The 20584-nt window shown below is 37.0% G+C and overlaps 1 protein-coding gene across 1 annotated transcript in view; it reads left to right on the top strand.

Moving 5' to 3' along the window:
- LOC138691895 (uncharacterized) overlaps window positions 1-18922 on the top strand; it is a 28136-nt gene extending 9214 nt beyond the window's left edge. The window contains exons 2-3 of the mRNA XM_069814481.1: window positions 528-599; window positions 9783-18922. Of these exons, the coding sequence (XP_069670582.1) occupies window positions 579-599; window positions 9783-15836 (6075 nt within the window). The 5' untranslated portion in view covers window positions 528-578 and the 3' untranslated portion in view covers window positions 15837-18922. The remainder of the gene's footprint in view (window positions 1-527; window positions 600-9782) is intronic.
- Window positions 18923-20584: the final 1662 nt, after the last annotated feature.

Below are 20584 nucleotides of genomic sequence, written 5' to 3'. Positions count from 1 at the left end.
TAGTTTCCTTATCAGTGATGCCTTGTTGGTGTCACTTGTGGGTCCCGACCCTGTCTTATAAATACATAATAAAGAAATAGCAAATAAGAAAGGACATTTGCAAGGTATTTTCTAAACCCTGCTTATCTGGCCCACCCAAAATAATTAGTCTGGCTACGCCACTGACTAGACTGTGACTCTAATTAAGACTTTATAATAGTATTAAGTTTTTTGACTTGTTCCATATTCTAGCTGTGAAGCAATGTATGAATACCATGGAATGTTAATAAATTGAATAAAATAAATAAGTCGATTTTAGTCTGGGAGTGTAAAAAATTAAATTACTTGTTGTACACCTCCAGTCTGCAATGCTGCTATAAGATCTGTGCAGTGAAATGAAATGAAAAGTGCAGATGTGTGTGTGAAGCAAATGTGTGTCTTTCCATGCAATGTGATTATTAAATATTGCACTTTAGGCTTTTAAAATAAATTCTTTCCCATATCGGTGCTGTTCTGTGATCTGCTAGCGACTATATTAATGATTACAGGTTCATTGAATCAACTTAGGCACATGAGTAACAGCCCCACCAGCGATAGAAATGGCCGCGAGTGAGGAAGCTGTAAGTATCACACTCAGAGAAGACGTTGTGCTTACTTCTTGCGACTAATTTACAGAACCTGGCATTTAATAGTTGGCTGTCGAGATGTTTTTAGTTGGTTATTTAACGATGCTGTATCAACTACTAGGCTATTTAGCGTCGATGGGATTTCTGACAGCGAATTGATGCCGAAGATTGGTCGTAGATAACCTGACATTCGCATTACCATTGGGGAAAACCTCGGAATAAACCCAATCACGTAATCAGACCAAGCGGGAATTGAACCCGCGCCCGAGCGCAATCCCGGATCGGCAGGCAAGCGCCTTAGCCGACTGAGCTACACCGGTGGCTCGAGGTGGGTTTAAGGGGTGCAGTGACGGCTCTTGTATTTCCCTTCTCCCCATTTATCCCATGTTCTCTCTTCATTCCCTCTTCTGTTGTCAACATTTCCTTCTTTTTTTTTTTCGGCCATCATTTCTTCCACAGTCTAAGCTCCCATGAACCTCAGGTCCTGGCGGCTGCTTACAACTGAGGGGCATTTTAATCTATTCTTACGACAAGCTAATCGTGATGTCACAAGATGGAGGTGGAAACGATTTTAACGTAATTTATTCTTTTACGTGAGTACTATATGCTAATTGAATAACATTAATTGTAACAGCGACTAAAGAAACGCTGCTAACTTACGAAAAAAGATTGCAATGAGAGGAAATTTCGAAATGTTTATGCAGAAACTGTAAGAAATGTTGAAGTACCTTTCGAAAGAATAATCCACGAACTATCGGCGTGTGTACTGCGAGGTATTATGATAACGTGGTCTGTCACCTTGACACGAGATTTCAAGATTATAGGAATTCACTGGTTTTGCCATTAGTATTGTATGATAAATACTCAACATCTATACTAATAATAAATCTGTAGCCGAAATTTTTCTGGTAATTTTCGATTTTCCAAAAATAATTGGTCCTAACATATATAATTAACCACCCTGAAACCGAAAATCGCATTTTTGAAATTTTTGTTTGTATGTAATGTCTGTCTGTCTGTCTGTCTGTATGTTTGTTACCTTTTCACGCGATAATGGCTGAACCGATTTCGATGAAAATTGGAATATAAATTAAGTTCGTTGTAACTTAGATTTTAGGCTATATGGAATTCAGAATACATTATTTAAAAGGGGGGTTATAAGGGGGTCTGAATTAAATAAATCGAAATATCTCGCTTATTATTGATTTTTCTGAAAAATGTTACATAACAACAATTTCTTTAAAAATCATTTCCGATAAGTTTTATTCTTTGAAAAATTTTGATAGGACTGACATTTAATGAGATAAATGAGTTTCAAAATTAAAATAACTGCCATCTAAGGCGGTGTAATGAAATAAACAAATGACTTCGTCTATAAGGGGCCTTGGTCAACAACAATCGAAAGCTATGAATCATAGCCTACAGAGAATGTTTCTATGTTTGTATGAAGTAATATCGGAAGCTAAATTAACCGATTCGTGTAATTAATTATTATTTCACCATTGGTAAGTGTAGTTTCTCTGGATGGACATAATGCTATAATGTTATTACAGTAACTTCGGAGTGAATCGAGGACAGGTAAGATTAAAATAGCTTCTTATGCACAGAAAACTTGATAGGCTATTCTGTGTACTCGTTTCCTGTATTTCTTAAAATAATGTTTATCTCAGAGAATTAACGAACAACGAGAGTGTATTGATTTAGTATGCAGTAATAATATGTTAGCTTAGCATTCCATTATTTTATAATCCAAATTTTAACTATGCTCAATTGAATCGTGTTAAAATACATAAAATACATATGCATTAAATGCAATGCAAAAAAATTGGGTAATGAGCCAAGCAGATTATGTTGCCCTGTTGTAAAATAAAATTTGTTCCTCCTGAGATTCAAGAGCCCCCATAACAAATTAAAAACTTACTTATCGGTGTACATCCGTTATCAACACATTTTTATATAATATAATATAATATAATATAATATAATATAATATAATTTAAGTTATTTCAAGGGTTCAGAACCATAGTGGCCCAAGCGCCATTTACTGAATACGTAGAAAACAAGGGTTAAAATTAAGTTATAATTCAATGGAAACATATAGCAAGTAAATTAAAATATACACATTAAATCTAAATGATATGTCAGTCTTCATTAAAGTATGGATGCATGTAATAAAAATTAAGAAACATGTTAAAGGAATTGTCATTGCACCAAATGAGTGTCTCTGGACCAAAATGATCGCATTTTAATTATTTAAATACAATTTAAATTAAGTAACATATTAAACGATTTATCCTTCTATCAAACACGAATGTTCCCTGGATCAAACGTCCTATTTTAATTATGTAATTACTTTATATTTATTTCTAACGGGTGCAGCGGAGCGCACGGGTACGGCTAGTATACAAATAATGTTCCTCAACAAGAATCTTCGAAATTGCTGCACTATTAATCATGGTAGCAAGTTTGAAAATGTCAGGCTCACAGTAGGTCGACTTTATAGCACCAAAGAATTTCAGAACAAAACCCACATGAATTACTACAAATACTCTCATCATCAGAGAAGGAGAAGTAGGCGAAGTAGAACTTTTTTTATCCTTCCGGCCAGTGGCAGCTCGTGAACTTATGGATTGGGGGAGCTGCAGTAGATTTTGGTACATACAAATTTCACTTCTTGATACCATTACTAATAAGTATAGGACAAAAATAAATGCACTACATATCGAAAAACCAAAACTTCCTAACTTAGTTGGGAGATGTCTGTGGGATCATTTGCCATAATCGCTAAAAAAAAAACTGATACCATCGATTTCAGTCTGAATTTCAAATCGGCAGACACTCAACTTGCAATCTACCAGTTCATTCTGAATTGTCTTAGAATTACCTTAAACAGTGACATGTTCCAAATTATTTGTGATAGGCTCGTTTAGATTACTCACGGACTGTAGCAACCCACGAAATACATCAGGGTTCTTCGAATCGTTTTTTCATCATGTCCCGTAAGGGAAAGTTCATATTGGCCACAAAATTTGATACAATCAATATTTTTTTAAATAATTTCACGATTTTTTCTCACTTCTTGATTATGTTTGAGAATGTTTGTTCTGTTCGTTTCTCTTAATTGCACAGCAATATTAGTTTTGCCTAACATAGCCAATGAAACAACATTTTTCAGGTGAGACTGCGAAGATTCGTGCTTTTTAATTTTTAGGGGCAAATGTCCTAAATCTGTCACACCATTCCTAGTCTATGCAGTATCACCACCGAAGAGGAGGCAACCACAAATGCTCAGCGTAAATTTCATTGTTATACTTCCTTACATATATGCACTATTTCGGCTGGAAGAAGCTTGAGTAAGATTTAAGTCGGGTAACGAACGACCCTTTAATTTCACTTCATTACGTCAATATTCTCCGCAAGGGAAAGTTGAGAAAAATAAAATTAATATTCTGTAATTCACACACACTCATGCTTGCACATTTGCACTGGTTAAGTTACAGTATTAAGACGTCACACCAAAGCAACACTCAGATATACTGATGGTCAACAATTTTCTAAAACTGGAAAAGAAGTCTCTTTCGTACTTTACGTGCTATATCAAAAGGATTCTACTCGTGCAATCATTTTGAGTTAAGGCAAATATTAGGTTCTGCTGGATATATACGTAATAAGGCAAAAGAGAAATTAATTTCGTTATATTAACTCGATAAGATTCTACAACAATATGTATGTGAAGAGAAAATAAAAATGTTGTCATTAAGCTTGAAGGGAATAAAGAATCCATTTGACGTAGCGTTACAATAGCGGTGTGGGAGGGGGGGAAAGATGTTCCCTTGTAGCCTGGCTCTGCAAGCCACTGCAGCGAAATATGGGTTTTAACAGCGGCAGTTTCCCTCTGCTTCCCTTCACCTCTCTACCCCCTGACCATGCAACACACTCTCTATGAGCTGACCACCCTGCAGATCCCTGGACGAATTTGAATGCAGTGTCAATTCCAATACAGTCGACGCGCAAAAAGATTATGCATAAGATAATAGTACATATTCCCGGCCAGATGAAATATAAAGCAATTTACCAATAAAAGCTGTAACAATTCTTCTACGAATTAAAACAAATATTATTTTTATTTTCCTGTCAAAACAGGGAGTGCTGCAGCTCCCCAGCTCTTATGGACGAGCCGCCCCTGCTTCTGGCTCCATAGTACATTACTCAATCGGGAAGGTCGGTCATATTCGTTCACAAGGGCCACTATCACTACTACTAATATCACTACTACTACTAATACCACTATAACTACTACCACTATCACTACTACTATTAATACTACTACTACTAACACTATTGCTACTACTACTAATACTACCACTATCACTACTACTACTACTACTACTACTATTACTACTACTACTACCACCACTATCACTACTACTACTAATACCACTATAGCTACTACTACCACTATCACTACTACTACTAATACTACTACTACTACTAACACTATTGCTACTACTACTAATACTACTACTATCACTACTACTACTACTATCACTACTACTACTATCACTACTACTACTACCACTATCACTACTACTACTAATACCACTATAACTACTACTACCACTATCACTACTACTACTAATACTACTACTACATACTTACAAATGGCTTTTAAGGAACCCGAAGGTTCATTGCCGCCCTCACATAAGCCCGCCATCGGTCCCTATCCTGTGCAAGATTAATACAGTCTCTATCATCATACCCCACCTCCCTCAAATCCATTTTAATATTATCCTCCCATCTACGTCTCGGCCTTCCTAAAGGTCTTTTTCCCTCCGGTCTCCCAACTAACACTCTATATGCATTTCTGGATTCGCCCATACGTAATACTACTACTACTAACACTATTGCTACTACTACTAATACTACTACTATCACTACTACTATTACCACTATTACTACTCCCACCACCACCACCACCACCACCACCACTACTACTACTAATACTACTATCACTACAACTACCATCACTATAACTACCACTACTACTACCACTACTACCACCACTATAACTACTACTACCACTATCACTACTACTACTAATACTACTACTACTATTACTACTACTATTACTACTACTACTCCCACCACTACAACTACCACCACCACCACTACTACTATTACCACTATCACTACTACTTCTATCACTACTACCACTACTACTACCACTATCACTACTACTACTTCCATCACTACTACTACTACTACCACTATGACTACTACTACTATACTACTACCACTACCACTACTACTATTACTACTATCACTACTACTACTACCACTACTACTACTACCACCACTATCACTACTACTACTACTACCACTACCACCACCACTACTACTATTACCACTATCATTACTACTACCACCACTATCACTACTACTACTACCACTATCACTACTGCTACCACTACTACTATCACTACTACTACCACTATTACTACTACTACCACTATTACTACTACTACCACCACTATCACTACTGCTACCACTACTGCTACTACAACCACCACCACTACTACTATTACCACTATCATTACTACTACCACCACTATCACTACTACTACCACCACTATCACTACTACTACCACCACTATCACTACTGCTACCACTATCACTACTACTACTACCACTATCACTACTGCTACCACTACTACTATCACTACTACTACCACTATTACTACTACTACCACTATTACTACTACTACCACTATTACTACTACTACCACTATTACTACTACTACCACCACTATCACTACTGCTACCACTACTACTACCACTATTACTACTACTACCACTATTACTACTACTACCACTATTACTACTACTACCACTATTACTACTACTACCACTATTACTACTACTACCACTATTACTACTACTACCACCACTATCACTACTGCTACCACTACTACTATCACTATTACTACTACTACCACTATTACTACTACTACCACTATTACTACTACTACCACTATTACTACTACTACCACTATTACTACTACTACCACTATTACTACTACTACCACTATTACTACTACTACCACTATTACTACTACTACCACCACTATCACTACTGCTACCACTACTACTATCACTATTACTACTACTACCACTATTACTACTACTACCACTATTACTACTACTACCACCACTATCACTACTGCTACCACTACTACTATCACTATTACTACTACTACCACTATTACTACTACTACCACTATTACTACTACTACCACCACTATCACTACTGCTACCACTACTACTATCACTATTACTACTACTACCACTATTACTACTACTACCACTATTACTACTACTACCACTATTACTACTACTACCACCACTATCACTACTGCTACCACTACTACTATCACTACTACTACCACTATTACTACTACTACCACTATTACTACTACTACCACTATTACTACTACTACCACTATTACTACTACTACCACTATTACTACTACTACCACTATTACTACTACTACCACTATTACTACTACTACCACCACTATCACTACTGCTACCACTACTACTATCACTACTACTACCACTATTACTACTACTACCACTATTACTACTACTACCACTATTACTACTACTACCACTATTACTACTACTACCACTATTACTACTACTACCACTATTACTACTACTACCACTATTACTACTACTACCACTATTACTACTACTACCACCACTATCACTACTGCTACCACTACTACTATCACTACTACTACCACTATTACTACTACTACCACTATTACTACTACTACCACTATTACTACTACTACCACTATTACTACTACTACCACCACTATCACTACTGCTACCACTACTACTATCACTACTACTACCACTATTACTACTACTACCACCACTATCACTACTGCTACCACTACTACTATCACTATTACTACTACTACCACTATTACTACTACTATCACTATTACTACTACTACCACTATTACTACTACTACCACTATTACTACTACTACCACTATTACTACTACTACCACCACTATCACTACTGCTACCACTACTACTATCACTACTACTACCACTATTACTACTACTACCACCACTATCACTACTGCTACCACTACTACTATCACTATTACTACTACTACCACTATTACTACTACTACCACTATTACTACTACTACCACTATTACTACTACTACCACTATTACTACTACTACCACTATTACTACTACTACCACTATTACTACTACTACCACTATTACTACTACTACCACTATTACTACTACTACCACTATTACTACTACTACCACTATTACTACTACTACCACTATTACTACTACTACCACCACTATCACTACTGCTACCACTACTACTATCACTACTACTACCACTATTACTACTACTACCACTATTACTACTACTACCACTATTACTACTACTACCACTATTACTACTACTACCACCACTATCACTACTGCTACCACTACTACTATCACTACTACTACCACTATTACTACTACTACCACTATTACTACTACTACCACTATTACTACTACTACCACTATTACTACTACTACCACCACTATCACTACTGCTACCACTACTACTACCACTATTACTACTACTACCACTATTACTACTACTACCACTATTACTACTACTACCACTATTACTACTACTACCACTATTACTACTACTACCACTATTACTACTACTACCACTATTACTACTACTACCACTATTACTACTACTACCACTATTACTACTACTACCACCACTATCACTACTGCTACCACTACTACTATCACTACTACTACCACTATTACTACTACTACTATCACTACTACTACCACTATCACTACTACTACCACTATCACTACTGCTACCACTACTACTATCACTACTACTACCACTATTACTACTACTACTATCACTACTACTACCACTATCACTACTACTACCACTATCACTACTACTACTAACCACTACTACTACCACAACTATCACCACTACTACCACTATTACTACTACTACCACCACTACTACCACACTACTACCACCACTATTACAGCAATAATTTATACTACTAGTATTGTTTCAGAGTTTACATGCTCGTAATGTGAAAATGATAGACAAACTGAATGCTAAAGACAGAAAATTAGAAAATACTTCAATCCTGAAGACACTGTTGAATCAATTTCTTGTAAAACAACACATGTCAGGTTTTGATCGACATTGAGTTATGGCACTAGCTTGTTCCTTCAGTGTCGATCTCCATGTTTGTGCAATAAGGTCACGTCATGCCAATGCTGAACCTAATGCTATGGTAAAATCGGAGATCTTTCAATGTTTGGAGAAACTGCACGTCACTTTACATCCCACAGAAATATGATCATTTTTATGATGATATTATTAACTGTCCTGTTACTAAAGGTGATGTAGATGGTCAAGATGTTGTATAAGGTGAGACTAAACACAATACAATAAGTATTTTAAATTGTTATGCTGTAGTAATAATTGAAGATCTCCCTTGAAATAAAAGAGTGTAACATCAAATTAATTAAATATGTGATTTCGGTGGAAAAATTAATTTTCAAGCACTCATTTATAACATTAACATCCAATAGCTGAATAAACTTTTATCCTTGATAAGCCAAAAGGTTCTGCCAGTAAATATTAAGCCTAACGAAATATGCCCCTGAAATTATTTTCTTTCTCCTCAAACGCGTATTGTAGGTTTGTTGGTTACACTTTTATTGGAGAGAGGTCTTCAATTGTTTTTCCTTTCAGAACTGCATAAATAAGCAGTACAAGAAAGCTAATAATTTTCCGAGACAGCTTTTTAGAAGTGTTTTATTGTAGAATGTATATTTCCTACACATTTTCTAAGTATGTACAACATATTTAATTTGTACTTCTTTTCAGATAACTTTTTAAGAAGTTTTTCCTGTTTATCTGAAAACCAATTGTTTTTACAAAAAATCGATTCAGTTATATATACATATACATAAATGTAAGATTTAGAACCCAAATTCCATAAAGGACACACATGTACCATTTAGGTTAAACAACTGCTGGCAAACAGTCTAAGGCGTCATACTAGACCGATTGTGATGTATTTAATTTCAGGTTTACGAAAAGACAGATGGAGCCTGCAGGAATGAAGGCTATAACTATGAAGTTAAAATGGCTGGACTTCTCTTCCTTAGATTGGTCAATGAAGGAAAGAGATTTCATATTGCCTCCAACATGGATGCAGCTGGGAAGTTTGATGATTTAGTACTGAACGCTGCAGGTAAAACAGTTTTCGTGCAGTTGAAGCATAAGCTAGGGGCACAAGACTCAGCAGAAAAGAGAACATACTCAGTACGCAGAGTCTTCAAAATGGAGAAGCACTACAGTTCTTACTGCAATCTCAGGGAGAACTGGGAGCAGAAAACTGACCTGCAACTGTGGGGTCCATTCAGCGATGTGCAGTTTGTTGTTTACACAAATGCTGTCGTGCCTATAGGTAAAAGTGTTGAGGATTCTGATGTCCAGAAAGTTCTCATGACAGGAGGAAAATGCTTACGTTTATCTGAAAATGACTTTCCCGGGTTAAAGAACGAGCCTGACTTCAACCAATTCCTCCATCAGTTCAGGTTCTGCACAGAACAAGCAAGTGAGAGGCAGCTTGATTCCTTGATCAGAACTGAACTTCTTAGGGCATTGGGGACGGATTCTCAGTTCCAGACATTTCTAACTAATATAACGAGCTGGATGGAAGGCCCTGGTTCTTACCTCACGGAAAACGTAGAGTTTTGGAAGGATATAGTGAAGTGCAGTGTTGATGACTTAAGTAGAGCAAAAATAGATCAGCTGGCAAAGTTTAATCTGCAATTTGATGAAAGAGAGTTAAACTTATTTAGACAGCAGTTCCCGGAAGGCGGAGGACTTCTGAGAGTTCAGAATTCTAACGCTCTCACTTGTCTGAAACTTCACCAAAGCATTGACGAGAAGATTCTTGTAGATGGCAACGTGTTGAAGGATAGAATGAGTGAAGTGTTGGCATTGTGGGGTCGCTGGCCTGGATGTGATGTGCTTGTAATTGATGGTTGGGTTGAGGCGATAGAAAAATTACTCCAGCATTTAGGTTCAGGAAAGGTCCTTGTTGTGATTCATGACAGTGTAGAAGAGAGAGAATTAATATCTCTGATATATAGAGACGAGTTTTGTTTTGGGCAACTGGATGAGGAATCAAAACAACGTGTATTACAATGCAGAATAGATTTCCAAGGTGAGTCCATCAAACTTAGCTCGTTAGTCGATAGCACAGTATTGAACCAAGTAGCAACTGCTGATATTGTGACTCAGGTGCTCTCTGGATATGTGGAAAGTTTTGGAGGTATACTTACTCAGCAATATGATTACTATATCCCTCGTAATTTTTTCAGGAAAGAACATGTGAGTGAGGCAATATTTTCTGATAATGGGATATGCCTTGTTGTGAGTGGAGTATCACAAGAATATTTGAATAAATTAGTTCCATGTGACAAAAAGATAGAGAAATTTGATGAAATGAAACATTATAGAAGTACTGAGTGTCGGTGTTTCGTTATTGAAGGCCAGGAGGAATTTGAGAAAGCTTCAAATGTATTTGATGAAGTTCATTGGCTTCATAAAGAAGATACAGGCTTTATTTTAAAAAAGACCAAAGGAAGTATATCCAAAATTAAATTCCACATGATGGATAAAATCTCAAACAGAAGCTTGGAGGAAGTCATGCTCCTCTCTGACAGGATCAAGTTGATTGTGGCTAATCCTGGCATGGGAAAATCGACAGAAATTGTGAATGTAGCCCAGGAGTTCAAACGAAGTGACTCCACATGTTGGGTGGTGACTATAATGCTGAACGACTACACTGATTATCTGAGTAAGTTTGAAGAGTCAGAAGAATATGAAGTTGAACTTCTGTCGCAGGCAGGAAAGTTCACTGGTTTTGCTAGGTTGCTATTCACACATGAGTTGAAGAATGCAGGCAATATCGTGTTTCTCATAGATGGGTTTGATGAGATCAGCCCAGACTATGCAGATACGGTGTTGCACATGTTGAGCAGACTTATGAAATATAAGTTCAAACAGATGTGGATCACGTCTCGATCTGTTATGAAGGAGATGCTGGAAAAGGAGTTCTTCTGTCTTCCATTTCAACTTCAACCTTTCACAAATGAAAATCAACGTGATTTTCTCGCTAAACTTTGGAGTAATATAAATAACGGTTCTTATAACTTAGACATATTCATTGACAGCTTGTTGAAGGCGACAGGAGAGTCCTTCAGTGACAAACCTGGGCATTTCACAGAAATTCCTCTACAGATTCATATGTTGGCTGAAGTATTTCAGACTGACGCTTCTCAATATTGTCAATCAGGGGAGATGATACATCACCGCAAACTGGATTTGTTGGAACTGTATAACAGATTCGTGGATAGGAAGTGGAATATCTGTATGGGTGAAAAGGGCCGAGTGGATGTGACAAAACCGGTACAGCGGCAGTTACTGCAGTCGCAGTGGGAGGAGTGCGAGAAGGACCACATGACATGTGCCGTGCACTCCTTGCTGAGCACTGAAGACCTTCACAATCTACAGTCCTCCGAGGATATTATGAGACGAGTTGAATGTTTTCAGGACCGTTTTGAAAAAGGAAACGACAAAGTTGGAATTGTTACTCGTATTGTAAATTCTAGAGCAGTGTTTATCCACAGAACCTTTCTAGAGTTTTTTGCCGCGAAGTGGTTCACAAAAAAAATTGAAACTGAGACAGAATATTTAAATCAGATATTATTTAACAAGGAGTTTAAAATTGTGAGGGAATTTTTTGATAGGATTCTTGCACAAGGCTTTGCATTGCATACTGCCATCCTGAATGAAGACAAGCAATCTGTTTGTGAATTGCTATTATCCCCTGAATGTGCTGTGAATGAAAGGGATAAGGGTGGGAGGACGCCTTTACACTTGGCTGTTATCAATCATACAGAAAGTGATGATGTTGCTCCCGACAATGTTACGTGTGCAATCATAGAGCTATTGTTGCAGCATCATCCTGATTGTGGAATTGAAGATGAAGTGTTTCGCTGGCGACCTCTCACACTGGCTGACAAGCTACAAGCCTGGTCAGCTGTTGACATGTTGCTGAATAATGAGGCACGAAGGAGTGACATGATCTTCAGTATGCAATTGATCAAGAGCGAAGGGTTTATAAGAAGGGTTTTAAAAATAGTTGCGTCACGGGGATATATAAATATTGCAAAGTTCATGTTTGAAAATGGCTTACACCTGGATCACCCCGTTCAGGAAGTAGTTGATTGGAGGGCCGTTACTGCCACAGTGTTGCACATAGCTGCTGGCGCAGGGCAGACCAAACTGCTGGAATTTTTGCTGGAGTCTGCAGAAACACGAGACTCGAATACAAGAGATCTGTCGTCTGCTGCTGACGAACGTCCGTTAGAAATTAAAGACTCTCTGAACAGAACAGCTTTGGCATGGGCTGTTAGAGAAGGTCGCACAGAAACTGTGAGGCTGCTGATTGCAAAAGGTGCAAATGTTAATGCACAAGATTCGTTCTGTAATACCCCTTTGCTGGACGCAAATTTCAGTCGCGATGTAGAAATTGTGAAATTCTTAATAGAAAATGACGCCGATGTTAAAGCATGTAATGAGTTTGGTCTTATGCCGATATTGGCTGCAATGGAAAGTGGTAACGAGCATCTTGTCAGGCTCTTAATAGAAAAAGGCGCTAATGTTACTGCATGGGTGGAACGTTGTAATTGTCCAGTTTTCAATGCAGCCAGTTTCGATGCTGTGAATTTTGTGAGACTCTTAACAGAGAAAGGCACTGACATTAATGCATTGAACAAGTTTGGTCAAACTCCACTATTCGCTGCAGTGGCGAGTAGTAACGTGCATCTTGTGAGTCTCTTATTATGCACAGGCGCTAATGCTTATGCATGTAACGAGAATAGTGATACTCCTATATTCGCTGCAGTGGAAGGTGGTAATTTGGAAATTCTGTGGCATTTAATAGGGTATGGAGCAAATGTCAATGCAAGTAACGTCAAAGGTGATAGTCCAATATTTACTGCAGTGGAAAGTGGAGATGCAGATGTAGTGATGCTGTTAATAAAAGCAGGTTCCGATGTTATGATGCGCAACAGGGAAGGTGATAGTCCAGTATTTACTGCAGCAAAGTGTGGTAATTTAGATATTGTGAGGCTCTTAGTAGAATATGGAGCAAATGTGAATCAATGTAACGTTAAAGACGAAAGTCCAATATTCGCTGCAGTGCAAAATGGTAATTTAGAGGTTCTGACGTTCTTAATAGAATGTGGAGCAAATGTTAATACGTGTAACATTAAAGGTGATACTCCAATATTCGCTGCAGTGGAAAGTGCTAATTTAAATCTTTTGTGGCTCCTAACAGAAAGTGGAGCAAGTATCAATGCACGTAACATGAAAGGTGATGGTCCAATATTTGCTGCAGTGAAAAGTGGCAATTTAGATATTGTGAGGTTCTTAATACAATGTGGAGCAAAGGTGAATGAACGTAACGTGGAAGGTGATAGTCCAATATACGCTGCAGTGGAAAATGGTAATTTAGATGTTGTGAGGTACTTAATAGAATGTGGAGCATATGTCAGTGAATGTAACGTGAAAGGTGATAGTCCAATATTCGCTGCAGTGGAAAATGGTAATTTAGATGTTGTGAGGTTCTTAATAGAATGTGGAGCATATGTCAGTGAATGTAACGTGAAAGGTGATAGTCCAATATTTGCTGCAGTGAAAAGTGGTAATTTAGATGTTGTGAGGTTCTTAATAGAATGTGGAGCAAAGGTGAATGAAAGTAACGTGAAAGGTGATAGTCCAATATTTGCTGCAGTGAAAAGTGGTAACTTAGATATTGTGAGGTTCTTAATAGAATGTGGAGCAAATGTCAGTGAATGTAACGTGAAAGGTGATAGTCCAATATTTGCTGCAGTGAAAAGTGGTAATTTAGATGTTGTGAGGTACTTAATAGAATGTGGAGCAAAGGTGAATGAACGTAACGTGGAAGGTGATAGTCCAATATTCGCTGCAGTGGAAAATGGTAATTTAGATGTTGTGAGGTTCTTAATAGAATGTGGAGCAAAGGTGAATGAAAGTAATGTGAAAGGTGATAGTCCAATATTCCCTGCAGTGAAAAGTGGTAATTTAGATGTTGTGAGGTTCTTAATAGAATGTGGAGCAAATGTCGATGCATATAACATTAAAGGTGATAGTCCAATATTCGCTGCAGTGGAAAGTGGCAATTCTGATCTTGTGAGGTTCTTAATAGACTGTGGAGTATATGTCAATGAACGTAACGTGAAAGGTAACAGTCCAATGTTCGCTGCAGTGGAAAGTGGTAATGTGGATGTTGTGAAGCTGTTAATAGAATGTGGAGGAAATGTGAATGTATGTAATATTGAAGGTGATACTCCAATATTCGCTGCAGTGAGAAGTAGTAGGCCTAATGTAGATGTTTTGAAGCTCTTAACACAATTTAATGCGTATATGAATACACGTAACGTTAAAGGTAATAGTGTAATATTCCCTGCAGTGGAAAGTGGTAATTTAGATGCTGTGAAGTTTTTAATAGAATTTGAAGCAGATATAAATGCACGTAACATTAAAGGTGACAGTCCAATATTCGCTGCGGTGGAAAGTGGTAATTTAGCTATTGTGAGGCTCTTAATAAAAAATGGAGCAAATGTCACTGCACGTAACATTAATGGTAATAGTCCAATATTCGCTGCGGTGGAAAGTGGTAATTTTGGTATTGTGAAGCTCCTAATAGAACATGGAGCAAATGTCAATGAACGAAACGTGAAATGTTATAGTCCAATATTCGCTGCAATGGAAAATGCTAATGTAGATCTTGTGAAGCTCTTATTAGAAGCAGGCGCTGATGTTATGGCATGTAACAAGGATGGTGTTAGTCCAATATCTATTGCTACGGAATGTGGCAGTGTGGAATTATTGACGTTCTTAAATAAGGTAGGAGTTGATGTTAATGTATGTAACAAGTCAGGAAATATGGAGGAAGTGAGCTTTTCAATAGAGAGAGACAGAGAGAGAGAGTTGTTGGTGTTTAATGAGCAGAAGGAGCTTGTGACAGATTGTTTGTAGTGTAAAATGTTCCTGTATTTGTCTCGAAGTTTTTAATATTGGGGTTGCTGACGTAAGTTCATGTACTAAAACTCTTAAGTGTCAAATTTCGTTGTAATGATAAATTGAAATCTTAAATTTGTTAATCTACTAGAAATAAACGCTGATGTTAATGCATTTAAAAAGAGTGTTATAATGAAATATGAAAATCTCTTATGAATGAACATAATATGATCAAGAATGAGAATGGTGACTTGCTTGCAGACTCTCATTCAATCCTGAACAGGTGGAAAAACTATTTTGGGCAACTACTAAATGTACATAGGCTAAATAGAAATGATCGGGACGAAATTCAAGCAAGGAGATCGGTGTCTAGTAGAGTTCCCGAGTAGGTCAGTTGGTAGACCGTTGGTACGTTTAACCAAAGCCCAGGAATAATTTTTCCGTCGAAATTATTCAAATCAACTTTACATTGAATTATATCTGAAAGCTTGATTGGCATTGATATCTTAAAACTCATTTATCTTATTAAATATCAGTCCTATCAAAATTTTACATAGAGTAAAACCTATCGGAAATCATTTTTAAAGAAACTTTTGTCATGTAACATTTTTCACGAAAATCAATAATAAGCGAGATATTTGGATTTATTTAATTCAGGCTCCCTTATAACCCCCTTTTAAATAAAGTATTTTGAATGATATATAACCTAAAATCTAAGTTAGAACGAACTTAATTTATATTCCGATTTTCATATAAATCGGTTCAGCCATTATCGCGTGAAAAGGTAACAACATCCAGACAGACAGATAATAGTTTCAAAAATGCGATTTTCCGTCTCAGGATGGTTAATTGTACATGTTGACACCAATTATTTTTGAAAAAATCGAAAATTACCAGGAAAAATTTGGTTACAGATTTATTATTAGTATAGATTTTGTAAATTGTATTGTGAGCAGACTTACTTAATTTGAATTTTTTAGTACGGTAGTTAATGTTAATTGATTTATGTCTAAAAATACACTCAGGGACAAAAAAACCGGACAGTTCTATATTTGCTTGTATTTTGTTGCCAATTACTTCAAAATGAAACAAAACCCATTTAAACAAAATAATGTTTCATTTAGCACTTTATACGACAACATTTGAAAAAAAAATCTCTGATGAGAAAATTTACAAAAAATTACAAAGGGCGTATAACTATGGCATCGTTTGGTCTAACTGTTTTTTCATTTTATGGTGCCTTAAACATTAAAAACTCATTTTAGTAACGGGTATTACCCCCTCTGGCTTGAATAACTGCATCCATACGTCTTGGCATGCTCTCAATTTGGTTAGCAATGTCTTCTTGAGGAATAAGTTCCCATTCTTCGCCAAGTGCTCGCCTCAACTCTTGTAACGATTCTGGTCTCGGTCGTCTATTCTTAACACGCCGTCCCAGCATGTCCCACACGTGTTCAATTGGGTTCATGTCTGGACTCCTTGCTGGCCATGGAAGAACATGGATTCCCACTTCTTGGAGATAATCTCCGATCTCATGGATTAAAACAAAATTATCGCCTACAAATTGGCTAAATGGCACAACATGATCAGCCAAACATTCACTTATATACCTATCAGCTGTTAGTCTTCCATTTTCAACAAAAACCAACTCTGTACGAGCATCCGTACACACTCCTGCCCAAACCATCACTCTACCACCTCCATACGGCACATTTTCGGAAATGCAACACTCCCCTCCTTCTCCAAACTCTTTCACGTCCATCAGGTGAGCACAGATTGAAACGGGACTCATCGGTGAACAGAACACAGCTCCACTGTCCATTTCTCCGATCCTGTGATCATTTGCAAAACGCAGTCGTTCAACTCGATGCATCCTGAGAAGTCTGGGACCAGTTGCAGGTCTACTTGATATCAGTCCACTTGCTTTCAACCTCCTTGTAACTGTTTTGGCCGAAATTGGGCGTCCATGCATGTTAACAAATTGCTGGGCTACATTAGTAGCTGGCAGGTTGCGCTCCCTAAGAACTCTCAACACTATATACCTGTCTTCATTTGGATTTGTAGCTCTTGGACGACCAGAACCTGGTCTTCTGGTATATTCTAGGGTCTCTCTATACCGTTTTATGGCATCATGGGTTGTGCTTCTAGCCATATTCATAACATTTGCAATGTAACGTACACTGCGTCCATCATCGTAAAGGGCTACAGCTCGAGCCACATCTTCAGGTCGCATCTTGTTTTAAGACAAATGTTACAACCCCACTTAAACTCAGAAAATGTAAAAATAAAGAAATAACGAATGATACCGATAATGAAGCACAAAATGGTTGAGACAAAATTGTTATAGCTGAGACTCCGAAAGCAAAATTGGAATATTTGGTTGTAATGGCTTGTTTATAAATCAAAAAACAATCAACAATGTATACAGGTCTCCATAACAACAGATGGCTACCATAATATTGTATGAGAAGATAATGTTTTGCAAAATACCAGCAAATATTAAAGTGTCCGGTTTTTTTTGTCCCTGAGTGTATATTTGTTCTTCGTAGTAGGTTAGTACAATATGGTCCGCTGACCCTGGGGGACCGGCAATTCTGTTTTCAAACTAAATTAATGTACTTCATTATGAAATTTGTAATAAATATACCATACAATCCCAGCATTAAATGTATTTTAAATTTTATAATATGTTGTAATTGTATTGAAACTTTCTTATTAACAAAGTTAATTTTTGAGAAATTTGTAAACTAAACTTGAGTTTTTAATAATAAAGTTAAGAGTAAATAGCTGATATAAGGCAGGTGAGCCATTTTCCAACATGGCCTTAATTACGGCTATGGACTCCTTATTCAAGATACATTTTCCATTCTACTCGAGATCATCGTGAAATAGTTCCTTGTCTGTATACCAACCACTGTACGTTCACGTTGACCCTAGCTTAATCCATATTATAAACAAAAAAGAAAAAGTACGGAAATAACAGTGATCATGAAATAGGTTGTTGAATGTTTTATTTTCTCTGGTACAGTTAAGGCCATAACATCTTCTCTTCCACTTAATCAGCCTTAATCAATGATAAAATTCATATTCAGATAATGAATATTTACAATATATATATATATATATATATATATATATATATAATATGTAAAGAATTATAATTAAGTTGAGGTAGCTAGTTAAGTGATGTAGATTAATTTAATAGCTTACTGCAATAATTATGCTATAGGAATTCAAATTTAAATATGAAATATAATTTATGTATAATAATAATACTTACTTACTTACAAATGGCTTTTAAGGAACCCGAAGGTTCATTGCCGCCCTCACATAAGCCCGCCATCGGTCCCTATCCTGTGCAAGATTAATCCAGTTTCTATCATCACACCCCACCTCCCTCAAATCCATTTTAATATTATCCTCCCATCTACGTCTCGGCCTCCCTAAAGGTCTTTTTCCCTCCGGTCTCCCAACTAACACTCTATATGCATTTCTGGATTCACCCATACGTGCTACATGCCCTGCCCATCTCAAACGTCTGGATTTCAAGTTCCTAATTATGTCAGGTGAAGAATACAATGCGTGCAGTTCTGTGTTGTGTAACTTTCTCCATTCTCCTGTAACTTCATCCCGCTTAGCCCCAAATATTTTCCTAAGCACCTTATTCTCAAACACCCTTAACCTATGTTCCTCTCTCAGAGTGAGAGTCCAAGTTTCACAGCCATATAGAAGAACCGGTAATATAACTGTTTTATAAATTCTAACTTTCAGATTTTTGGACAGCAGACTGGATGATAAGAGCTTCTCAACCGAATAATAACACGCATTTCCCATATTTATTCTGCGTTTAATTTCCTCCCGAGTGTAATTTATATTTGTTACTGTTGCTCCAAGATATTTGAATTTTTCCACCTCTTCGAAGGATAAATCTCCAATATTTATATTTCCATTTCGTACAATATTCCCGTCACGAGACATAATCATATACTTTGTCTTTTCGGGATTTACTTCCAAACCGATCGCTTTACTTGCTTCAAGTAAAATTTCCGTGTTTTCCCTAATCGCTTGTGTATTTTCTCCTAACATATTCACGTCATCCGCATAGACAAGAAGCTGATGTAACCCGTTCAATTCCAAACCCTGCCTGTTATCCTGAACTTTCCTAATGGCATATTCTAAAGCGAAGTTAAAAAGTAAAGGTGATAGTGCATCTCCCTGCTTTAGCCCGCAGTGAATTGGAAAAGGATCAGATAGAAACTGACCTATACGGACTCTGCTGTATGTTTCACTGAGACACATTTTAATTAATCGAACTAGTTTCTTGGGAATACCAAATTCAATAAGAATATCATATAATACTTCCCTCTTAACCGAGTCATATGCCTTTTTGAAATCTATGAATAACTGATGTACTGTAGCCTTATACTCCCATTTTTTCTCCAATATCTGTCGAATACAAAAAATCTGATCAATAGTCGATCTATTACGCCGAAAACCGCACTGATGATCCCCAATAATTTCATCTACGTACGGAGTTAATCTTCTCAAAAGAATATTGGACAAAATTTTGTACGACGTCAACAAAAGTGATATTCCTCGAAAGTTACCACAGTTGGTTTTGTCCCCCTTTTTAAAAATAGGTACAATTATGGACTCCGTCCATTGTTCTGGTACAATTCTGGTACAATAATAATAATAATAATAATAATAATAATAATAATAATAATAATAGTGTTGTGGATTTAGCCATGAGAGGCTTTGTATTT

Source organism: Periplaneta americana, chromosome 16, assembly GCF_040183065.1.
Source record: "Periplaneta americana isolate PAMFEO1 chromosome 16, P.americana_PAMFEO1_priV1, whole genome shotgun sequence".
Taxonomy (NCBI): Eukaryota; Metazoa; Arthropoda; class Insecta; order Blattodea; family Blattidae; genus Periplaneta; species Periplaneta americana.
The sequence above is the reverse complement of the archived record's forward strand: the minus strand, read 5'-3'. Positions and strand labels throughout refer to the sequence as shown.